The 12,227-nt window shown below is 36.1% G+C and overlaps 1 protein-coding gene across 5 annotated transcripts in view; it reads right to left on the bottom strand.

The window, feature by feature from the left end:
* The window catches only part of CEP112 (centrosomal protein 112), a 301,926-nt gene that overhangs the window by 81,739 nt on the left and 207,960 nt on the right, over positions 1–12,227 (bottom strand). For 4 of the 5 annotated variants that reach the window (XM_077833092.1, XM_077833093.1, XM_077833091.1 and 1 more), the window contains one exon: positions 4,645–4,875. The exons of the other annotated variant lie outside the window; for it this stretch is intronic. In XM_077833092.1, the coding sequence (XP_077689218.1) occupies positions 4,645–4,875 (231 nt within the window). The remainder of the gene's footprint in view (positions 1–4,644; positions 4,876–12,227) is intronic. 5 annotated transcript variants of the gene reach the window in all.

Consider the following 12,227-nt stretch of genomic DNA (forward strand, 5'->3'; position numbering starts at 1 on the left):
CTTTTAATAGTGCATAGAGCAGAATTTCCCCCAAAGAGAACAGGCATGGAAATGTCAAACAGAGCTGTGATTTCTCTGGGATAGAGATGGTAAGCCAGTTCCAAAACATTTACATCTCTAGTAGCTCAGGTTTCGGAAAAACACCTCACAGCGGGGGTTACATGAAAATAATGTCAGCTACAGAGTAAGGTCAGTGGAAAATTATGGACTTTTTTTTCCTTTTTGTTCCATAACAGGTGACTTGTTTCTTTTCTTTACAATGTGGGTTACACAGTTTCATCTGGCTGCCGATAAGGACTTTTTCCAGGAAGCACAATATTTTATCCTTCCTATTGATTAATCTAATTTTAAGATGAAATAATTATAAACAGATAGTTACTGTCAGCTTCCCACGTTTAAAATTTCACTTAAGTACTATTCCTGAGCAACCTTATAGTCATCAGTGGCTAAAATACTCTAATCATGAATTAAATACTTCTAAAATACACTGAAATTAAAATATTAATTTCTTTATCATGGAAGGTAAGATGAGACTGTATGTGACTCTGAGTAATAGAAATACCAAAATCTATACAGCCCGAACAAACTAAAACATGTTTACTTAATTATAGAGGGCATCATTTAAAAAAACCACATAATCAGAATTACATATAAGGGCCTGCCATGTACAAACTAATATAATCTGTATTTAGACCTTCTCTATGCTAATAAAGTGCCATCATCACCCCCCATTTAATCAATACAGAGAAACTGGCAAAATTGGAAACTGGCAAAATCTCCTGCTTGTTTAAGTTTACCATCCATGTCTGGTTTGAACAGTAACATCTCATTAATTCCCAGCCTGGCAATTTGCAATACAAAGTTCAATGGACCTTAAGTATCAATTAATCATCCATCCGCAAGAGGAGCCTGAAAAATAAAGAACGTAACATCTCTTCTACATGAAAATCTTCCTGGTAGCAAGCAACATCAAATTAATCCCACATGTTTCATTACAAGGGATCACATCTGTTCATTCTCATGAGCAGGGTGCTATCAATAAAACTTATTCTCTTAGACCCTTTTTTCCCCATTCTGCATCATTGTTACTGAGAAAGCAAAAGTATGTGAATGAAATGCCTCGATAAATTCTCTTTCTTCTTTAAGGTCTTCTTCACTGAAATTTTAGAAAACTTTTCCTATTGTGATCCTGATCAGGTGAGTGCCAATCCATAAACCCCTGAAACCAACACACACAGAAATCAATATTGCACAGTATATAAGGCCACATGGGAATGAATACCTTCACCTAGGAAAGGAATGAGCCTCTGACAGTTTGGATGTTCATATGATCTTTTCCAAACCAAAACCAGACCCACGAAACCTTCTGAGGTTCACCTAGCAGTTCCTGGCACCATATATAATCAAGTAAATGGAAGAACATAAACCTTAGAAGACAAAACATGAACAAAAACAAACAAACTTTCCTTTCATTTGCTTCCATAACAACTTAAAGGTAACAAGAATTTGCTAAAAAATTCAAAACCTCAGAAGAAAAGTTACTTTTTAAAAGAAGCAGCATGTGGGCTATTATTAAAGTTGTTTTTCTTTTCTTTTATAAAAACATCTCCAATCCCAAACCCCCACTTGACTTCAATTGTGTCAAAATTTCATTTCAGTTAAGTAAACACTATCATTTTCACTTTTCAGCTGAAAATGGAGATCTCCTCCAAACTCCTTTGGGACCTGGTGGCCTCTTTGCAGAGCCCTGAGCTTGGGAGATGTGCAAAGAGGTGAAATAGGGTAAGAATGAGTAGAGGTAGTTCATGGTTGCTTGCACAGGAATATGCAAAACTTCTTTTCCTCAAAAAATAATTTTGGTCTTTGTTTCCCCCTGCCCCAAGCACATTATCTCCTGATCATAAATTAGAAATGAAGAAATAGGCTAAATGATAAAAATATTCCCTTAAAATTTAATGCCATCTAATGTAAATTAAAATTAGAAACGTCTACATGTAATTTTATTTGGAAAACGAAAAAAATTCAACTGAAAGTTTAAAAAGAATATTTTTGACAGTAATGGTGATTCAAGACTATTAAATATATTTTCCTCTGAAGTGTTTAAGGATTATTTGTAACTTTAATTTGGGGATGTAAAGAAGTTAACTTTTTTTCTTTTGCTATACTATTAATGTAAAAAAAGATCAAAGAAAGAAAATAATTGAGATTCAAATTCCATTTTTAAGCAAAAATGACAACGTCTTCATGAGTTAATATTAATCCTTTAATTATGAATTTCAAAGGTTTAAATACTTTCTGTGACCTTGGCTTTAAATAATTATGCCAAGTGGAGCTTTCCTTAAATTCAAAAAAAGATTCTGAATTGTTGATCATAGCCATTTAATGGCTTCAGGCTGGCAGATTTCCAACATAATCCTCAGAATGCTGTTTAAAATTACAGACCAAGAACCTGATGCAGGTAAATGAAATGTCAATATAACAAAAAGATTGTTTGAACGGTATATGCATAGTCTTATTTTTTGTTGCTGCATATCATTTTGTAATAAAATGTGGAATTTATCACACTAATACATGTTAAAATATTTAAAACAACTGTATGCTTACATACACAAATGGCCTATTTTAAACTTCAAGTAGTTTTCATTTTAGTTTAGCACAATGTTTAAACATGTCCTTTGATGACAATTCTTTTCTTTTCTAAGGAACTGAAAATATTATAAAATAAAATTTAAAGGCTGGTGATCTTTTCTAGATAACTGTATGCTGATTACTCCATTAAAAGCTGCAGCAGCCTAGGTAAGAATTTATTCCTACTAAATAAGAATCCAATAATGGTGATATTTTTAAAACAATAAAAAAACAAACCTCATTACAGAATAAGACTCATCTTGCAAACCCTTATCAACAAGCTTAACAATACTACCACAAATAAGTGACAATTTAGTGAGATTACTCACAGTAGAAAAGTTAAGCACATACACAAGTGTTTAAAGGAACAGAGCCATAGTTATTGAAAAGGCCAGGCTCATTAGTTACTACTCCATCTGCATTAAACACTTAATCCTACAAACATGCACATGAATAACTTTAATCATATGAATAGTCAGATTGACTGCAATGGACCTGAATGAAGTTACTCACATGCATAACTGTTTGCAGGATCAGGCTCTATATTTAGGCTGGGATGTGCGAAGGAGCTTAAAGAAGCTAGTCACCCATATCCCACTGAAACTTGGTCACCTAGCTTCTCTCCTTTGAAAATTTCAGACTTCAATGTTACTGCTATGTATACTTAAATATCTAGCAATATATATTTTCTGACTTGGTTCTTATGACTACATACTGGCAAAAGATATGAAAGATTCTGCTTTAATTTGGAAGTACAGTCACCAGTACTGTGAACTGAATATCTTCAAGATTTGTGATTCAGTCTGTGGAGCACCAAACAAACTGGACCACTCCCATGAACAGTCTAGATTTCACCCAGGACATAGAGGTTGGATCCAATCTCAGATGAGTAAATGGATACAAGGAAAGCTGAAATATGTATATGTAAGTTCCTTAGTGCCAACGAACCAACATCCTAAGGGAAATGGTGATGATGTTAACTGACAACACTGGTAAGCGATCACATAAATACGTCCAAAGGACAGGAAATAGAGAAACGTACATAGCAATTTTAAAAAGAATTTGTAAAATGATATTGAGGAAATTCAAAATACCATCTTTTTAAGCATTACATTATTTAAAATGTCCAGAGATTGTTGAATACAGTTTTCTAAAATATTAGTATCATAACATATAATTAGCCATTTTTATTTCTAAATCACATAGCCGTGAGGTTTTCACACTTCTATCAGATTCCATTTCTGTGTGTTCCTTTCCTTAAGTATTCCAAATCTTGCTGATTTGTATCAAAAACACCTACCCAATGCTGAATGAAAGTGAACCCTATGAAAAGGAGTCAACATTCAGCCAAAAACATCCATACACTGAGTCATACTGTGAATGAACTGGTTGAGCATAAGGTGGGAGAAAACACCAGTGTGTTTTAAAACATTAATCCACATACTTAAACATTTCATGCACCTCTACCCAACCTTCCCTCCTCCCCACCCCACAAAATTGATCTCCCCTTAAACTGTATTTTGACAGAGCAAAGTACATGGATTAATAAAGTAGGTTCTCCCTTGTCAACCCCGTCCTAATCAAGGAGAAGTGATAAACCCCATCCTGGATTGAAGCTGAATTTCAAATCATGCTGTTATTCTGGTCTACCATTTCCCTCTCCATAAACTACTGTATACTAGATTGGTGTTCTGATCCCACTGCTACTTCTGTTAGAGAGTGACACTCTGCTGGGGAAGAAGTCTAGTCAAAATAATAGTAATTATCATCATGAAATCAGCATTTTGTTATCATAGAAGCCTTTCATTCAAGGACCTCAAAACTCTGAGCCCCTCCAGCCCTGAATGCCACAGGACTTGACAAATTCTGATCGGTAGCAGTTTCCTTTATTTAAGTGACCTCACAACTGTTATTGATCTGTATAATTTGTTATAGTGTGTGTCACTTTGGATACTTTGTCCCTCACTTGCTATGACCTAACCAGGTTTGTGTAGTAACATCATGTGAATCTCTTACCTTTTCCAATGTCATCTCTGTCTCTGCAGCATGTGTCCTTTTCAGCTCTAAGGCCATCTTTTCCGACTCTGCTTTAAGCTTATTCACTGCAGTCTCGTGATCCCGAGCAGCCCGCTGCTTTTCTTCTTCCCGCAGAAGACTAAGCTCTACCAACTGTTGCTTCCGCTGAGCATTTACCTGAATAAGCTCTTCTCTCAGCTTGTGGATTTGGGCCTCCATATCATGGATAATCTTAAATTAAAAAAAAATAATGGAAAAACACTTCTCGTATGACTTCTCTGATCAGACTGTCAGCTAGGATAGGGAACAAGCTAGTAGAATTCCCTTTCTCCCCTCCCATCAGAACTCATCTGCACTTTAGTATTGTCTTTCTCTCTTTTACCCTGCCTTTGCCTTCACACACAAATGGGAAAAGCTTCCTTCTGGCCAAAGTTTGGATGGAGGCAACAATGCCACAGCAGCCAGCAAGAAAAGCCTGCTTGAGGGCCAAGGTAGAGTTCCAAACTTAGTACCCACTCGCCCTCCCTTTCACTCCACCAGAGAATCAACTTTACCATTCATTTTGTTCATTCTTCCAATCCTGGCTTTGCATCTTCTCCTATACTATTTCCTCTCAATCTCAGTGTGCCAAGCTCCTGCCCTCTCCTTATTAAAATCCCTCCTTAAGACACTTCTTCAGTAAAGTCTGCACACACAGGATGCAGCTCCAGGGCTGGCTAACACTGTTTGTGAACCTGTCAGGCAGCTAGAGGATACAAACATGTGATGCCCAAGGCAATTTTTTTTAGTGTATTGAAAAAAAGATTTTTCTGTATTAACAGGATTTGGGTCAACCAGTACTTCACCCACCATAAATGAAAATCACTTATAGCTGATAGCTGCTGAGTGTAAACCACATTCCTGGCTAGGGTAGAGCATCTAAAAGTGACAATAACTTGTATCAATTTGAAACTGACAGTCTTTGGCAAGGAAATTGTAGGAAGATGGACCTGGATAGTATTCTAGATTTAGTTACGATCTGATAAAGTGCTCATGACAAAGGTTAGCAAGGGCAGCACAATTAATAGAAAAATACTGAGCTCAAAACTAAATATAACAGTCCTACCATTCATAAAACCACCCTCGTTAAAGATATCCAATCCAAGACAAGAAGAAGAACAAAAAAAGGTAGATATCAAAAACAAAGTAACGCTCAGTCAAAATCATGACTGACCAAAGCAGCTTTCGTGTATGATATGAAGCTTGGTAAATTTGAGTTCTGATGAAAAGTAAGTTTGAAAAAGGAGCATTAACTGTGAGAACTCTGCCACTGATTTCCAGGCACTGAGAGGCAAGACAACCCAACAGACCCCAATTGTCATGAAAGAACACAGACACTTAAACAACAGGGCTCTAGCCCTTCTAAGACTTACAACATGGTCATCAAGGCCTAAAACTGAAATGAACAGGTAGACAGTGCAGACAATGTAGCTAAGCATATTGACTTTCCTGAATTTGAAGACAAGCCATTGTGTTCTGAACAAGATGAAGCACCTAAAGGTTCCTCAAGGGCCACATACAAGAGAGTGCATTATTGTAACCCAGCCTGGAGATGGCAAAGACAGGGATCTGCACTGAGAGGAAGAATGACTGTCCCCCTGACCAACTGCTAATAGAAGAAGACACTACACAGGACCATCATTATCTACATACCAAGAAGCCATGAAGAATTTAACAAAACCCCAAGGCTCAGAACTACATTGATAAAGGTGCAGGTGCAGTCTTTCTTTTCTCTGTGAATTCCCCAAACTAGCAGCAACACATCCATCATGGCCAGATTCATTCCCAGCCAATTCATTCCCATGCATCTCCAAATCTTGGTTAGACTTTAAGAATGCACAACAACAGATGACAGAGGTTGATGAACTGCCAAGACTCTTCTAACCATGTCTCAGGCAAGGGATAACTTTTTCAAAAGTAGCAGAGTGACTTAGGAGCCTAAGTCCTATTAGGTGCATTTGAAAATTTTACAGAAGAAAGGTCCTCAGATGCAATAACAGACTACCCTGATTATAACACAGTCCTTACAGCCCAGGATTTAGGCTTTGCGCAGCTCTGGCATTCAGAAGATGGAAATTACAAAGCCATAGTACTAACAGTCTTGTAGTATTTACTGGGAGGCATTTAATATGCACCTCTTATACGTAAAAAGAAAAGGAGTACTTGTGGCACCTTAGAGACTAACCAATTTATTTGAGCATAAGCTTTCGTGAGCTACAGCTCACATCGGATGCATCCGATGAAGTGAGCTGTAGCTCACGAAAGCTTATGCTCAAATAAATTGGTTAGTCTCTAAGGTGCCACAAGTACTCCTTTTCTTTTTGCGAATACAGACTAACACGGCTGTTACTCTGAAACCTTATACGTAACTTATTTAACTAATGTTTGGGGTCAAATTCAGATGTGACATACAAAGGGTGCAGGTTATATGTCTGTAAGTAGGCTTTAGGGGTCTAAATTGTTCTAACTTACACTTGGGAGTGGCTGAAGGTATAAGTTACGGTAGGAGTTGCTACTTTAGATTTACAATTTCTTACACATTCTTCAGTTGTTTTTTCAACAATCCTACTCTTTCTCAGCCCCTCAGAATGTAAGAATGTATATAACTATGATTTTTCAGTGTGAAAAGTACAAATAGACTTACTGTAATCATCTTGAAATTATCTATTTGAATTCAAGATTCTACAGCTAAAGTTTGGTGACAAGCTTCATAACAAGATTGTATTATAAACTGTCCAAACAAATTCTGAATAGCTTGGAATGCAAGTTATTTCTTTTAGATCTCTATTACTTTTCAAATACTTAATTCCCAAAAGGTGTGTGTATGTTACATGTTTATACTGTAGTATCTACAATCATCTAAATAAATTATGATTAACATTCTTTCATAATATCTGAGCTCTATGTTAGCATGTGACAAACTCTGAAGAAAAAGGAAATGCTTCATTCACAAAAGTACTAGACAATCTAAGTACATTTCTATCCAAAGTTGATAATTACATCGTAAATACTGCATTGTGCATTGGTGTACGCCCCCAAATTCATTATGCTAATATAAGTATTAACCTTTCTTGGAAAGTTGTTATTCAAGACCGTTTTTTGTTTACACACTTTCTTGATTCTTCATTGAATTATTCCATATGTCAAAGTTACAAATTTTCTGCGCATGTGTGGAGAGAGAAAATACATCGCGCACATGCACGTGTGTGTGTAGAAAGTACTTATCTGTGTGCAAAAATATGACCTACTAGCTACACATGTTAACTACATCAGCATTATTTCAAACACATGATCAATATAATGCAATCTGCATCCTTTTCTGTTCTTTTCCTCTGTACATAGTTAACTTTTTAAAATTAAATTTGTATACATACTAAAACAGTGTACAATCTATCATATGCCATTTATAATTATTTCAGAAAATCATTATGGCTTTGAGCTAAAGCTAAATTTTAACAGAGTACCTGGCTTTTATTTGAATTAAGAAATGTTACATTGACCAAAATAGATGGTTTTCATTTCTATAGGATTTTGGTCTTTTGAGTTCTTGATAGACATATGCAATGTTTATTTTTAAATGCGCTGCTCTATTATAAGGCCTGCCTGGAATTTTATTGATTATCTCAATGTATTACTTTTTTCCCCTTAAAAACAAACAAAGAAAAACCTTTAAAACATTACATCTTTCAAACAGCTCCTAAAAAACAAGAAAGTGTGTAGGATTAGAAGCCAAGGCTAACCTGGAGGATCCCAATAAAAATATATTCATAAAACATACTGGGAGCCAAAATGGAGGCCTGGCGAGTTCCAGCGTCATGTGTGATTGTTCCCCGTACCACGCGGTCCTATATCCGATCATTCGGAAATAAAGGCATCAGCCAACTTAGTGGCACAAACCAAACTTTTTGTTCTACAGGGAAAGTAATGGTAGTTAATATGCGAAGGAGCATTAACGTTGGATCGAAGAGATGAAAAAAGCAGATTTGGGTCTAGCAGCATAAAACACTGGAGACGGGGATGAGGCAGAGAAATTAATTAGATTAGAGGAGATTTTTGGTGCAGTGTCACTACTAGTAAGATGATTTAAAGAAACATCTAATCTCTCCAAACTGACTCAAAAATCTTAGATTGACAAGAACTGTCTGTGTTCCCCCAGTTGCCTTAAAGCAACCCACATCCTCAAGCTGGGGCTCTTTCTCTCTCACATCAACAAAGTCACTGGCAGTACTGGATTACAAGAGAACCACTTGCTATGAGAGAGAGAGAGAGAGAGACTCATGTAAACACACGGATCTTAAAACTATCGCAGGAAATGAATGCAAAGTTTTACAGCTTTAAGAAAGATTTAACTATGGTTTGATCAACTATTATCAAATATTAAGCATAAGGAGATTAGCCAAAGTTAATAGAAGCAAGAAAAACTAAAATGACAGAGAAAGATATCTCCAGCACTTTCTGCATTCAAAAGACCATGAAGGGGAAAAATTCACACAGCGCAATCAGCTCACTTTGGCAACAGCAGAAAAACAACAACAGTGCAATTATAAAATCTTACCCCTCAAAACTAAAATCTGAAGCCACACCGTTTTCTCTCTTGGTTTGCCTGTAAGATTTAGTTGTGGTTGGTCCTGCTTTGAGCAGGGGGTTGGACTAGATGACCTCCTGAGGTCTCTTCCAACCCTAATCTTCTATGAGTCTATGATTCTAAGATCAAATCCTATATTCTGAGTACCGAATTTCTAAACTATTAGCCTAGATGGTCAGGCCTATGTCCATCAACTGTGCCTACAGAATTATTTGCAAGGCTCAAACTGCAAAGAGGATGTAGTTAGAACTCCTATCAGAACTACAACAATTAAGATATACCATTTATTTAAATATTTTTGGACGTTTTCTACATTTTCAAATATTTTGATTTCAATTACAATACAGAATACAAAGTGTACAGTGCTCACTTTAGATTTATTTTTGATTACAAATATTTGCACTGTAAAAAACAAAAGAAACAGTATTTTTCAATTCACCTAATATAAGTATTGTAGTGCAACCTCTTTATCATGAAAGTTGAACTTACAAATGTAGAATTATGTACAAAAAACTCTGCATTTAAAAATAAAACCATGTAAAATTTAGAGCCTACAAGTCCAATCAGTCCTACTTCTTGTTCAGCCAGACAAACAAGTTTGTTTGCATTTGAAGAAGATAATGCTGCCTGCTTCTTGTCTACAATGTCACCTGAAAGCGAGAACAGGCGTTCACATGGCACTGTTGAAGCCAGCGTCACAAGATATTTACATGCCAGATGAGCTAAAGATTCATATGTCCCTTGATGTTTCAACCACCATTCCATAGGACATGTGTCCATGCTGAAGATGGGTTCTGCCTGATAACGATCCAAAGCAGTGTGGACTGATGCATGTTCATTTTCATCATGTGAGTCATATGCCACCAGCAGAAAGCTGATTATCTTTTTTGGTGGTTTGGGTTCTGTAGTTTAGGCATCAGAGTGTTGCTCTTTTAAGACTTCTGAAAGCATGGTCCACACCTCATACCTTTAAGATTTTGGACAGCACTTCAGATTCTTAAAACTTGGGTCGAGTGCTGTAACTACCTTTAGAAATTTCACATTGGTATCCTCTTTGCATTTTGTCAAATTTGCAGTGAAAGTGTTCTTAAAAGGAAAAACATGTGGTGGGTCATCATCCGAGACTGCTATAACATGAAATATATGGCAGAATGCGGGTAAAACAGAGCAGGATAGATACAATTCTCCCTCAAGGAGGTCAGTCACAAATTTAATTAAAGCCTTTTTTTTAAACCAGCATCATCAGCATGGAAGCATGTCCATGGTGGTTGACGAATGAACGGACATATGAATCTTTAGTGCGTCTGGCACATAAATATCTTGTGATGCCAGCTACAACAGTGCCATGCGAACGCCTGTTCTCACTTTCAGGAGACACTGTAATTAAGAAGTGGGCAGCATTATCTCCCATAATCTAAACAAACTTGTTTCTCTTAGCAAGGGGCTGAACAAGAAGTAGGATTGAGTGGATTTGTAGGCTCTAAAATTTTACATTGTTTTGTTTTTGAGTGCAGTTAAGTAATAAAAAAACGACATTTGTAAGTTACACTTTCAGGATAAAGAGATTGAACTACAGTATTTGTATGAGGTGAATTGAAAAATACTGTTTCATTGGTTTATAATTTTTACAGTGAAAATATTTGTAATGAAATATGATATAAAGCAAGCACTGTACACTTTGTATTCTGTGTTGTAATTGAAATCGATATATTTGAAAATGTAGAAAAACATTCAAAATATTTAATAAATTTCAATTGGTATTCTATTGTTTAAACAGTGCAATTAATCACAATTAATTTTTTAACTGCAATTAATCTTTTTGAGTTAATCACGTGAGTTAACTGTGATTAATCAACAGCCCTAATAAGGCCATTATGCTTCTGTTTAAACACTGCTCAAGGAAGGAGAGAACACGAAGTAAACATGTGTAAAACAACTGGAAATATATAGCATGATCTTTTTAAAAGAGTGGAAGTTTTACCATTAACTTCAATAGGAGAAGAGTCAAGTCAATGCGAAACACTTTTGAAAAATCTTACCTAGAAAACCTAAAAGATGTTGTGATGTACCTGTATACAAGGTATGTAATGTATCTCTTTCAAAATACTATATTATTTCAATGGCCTGATCAAAGAGCAATGAAATACATTATTAGTTTGCAATTTCATCATCAAGGAATTGAAGAGTACTCTACATATCCATTAGTATATTCTACATTATCTATAAATATTGGAAGTTTTTTTTTGTTCGAGGATTATGAGACGTGACTGATTTGGTCTTGTAAAAAGTGTACAGAGAGCCTTCAGTGCTTAAGCAGAGTATTTGTCACATCAGCAAAGAGTCCTGTGGCACCTTATAGACTAACAGACATACTGGAGGATAAGCTTTAGTGGGTGAATACCCACTTCATCAGATGTATGACATGCCAGAAACGTTCACAGTAATAATCAGAAAATATCTTAGAAAAATTATCAATAACTTTTGAAGTTAAATCAACCCTACTGATAAAGGCTCTATGTTTCATGTCATTTAATGTATTCCAAAAAACATCAACTTTGAACATATTCAGCCCTTTCTTTATCCGCTTACTAGAAGGGAAGGCAATATAAAAAAAACACAAGCAGCTATTACATAGAGTAGGTTAGCACATCATACCACAATATAAAAGACTCCAGTTCAGAACTGACATCTGAAATTCTGTAACCTCACTAGGTCTTAGCACAAGGGGTGGAAAGAGAGAAAATAATGATTTGCAACTCTAGAAACTGCTGCTACTGTGTCTATGACTATCTCACAGAGACTTTGCTTGCCTTCTCCTGGTCAGATGTTAAACATGTTGTCAATTCATCTTAATTAATGGCCTCTGTTTCAGAGCATCCTAGAATCAAAAGAGCGATAGTATTACTGGCCAGAAGTGAGGAATGCCACAGAGTTGTTTGTGTATAACCCAACTCGCTGA

The sequence above is a fragment of the Eretmochelys imbricata genome, chromosome 14 (assembly GCF_965152235.1).
Source record: "Eretmochelys imbricata isolate rEreImb1 chromosome 14, rEreImb1.hap1, whole genome shotgun sequence".
Classification (NCBI taxonomy): domain Eukaryota; kingdom Metazoa; phylum Chordata; order Testudines; family Cheloniidae; genus Eretmochelys; species Eretmochelys imbricata.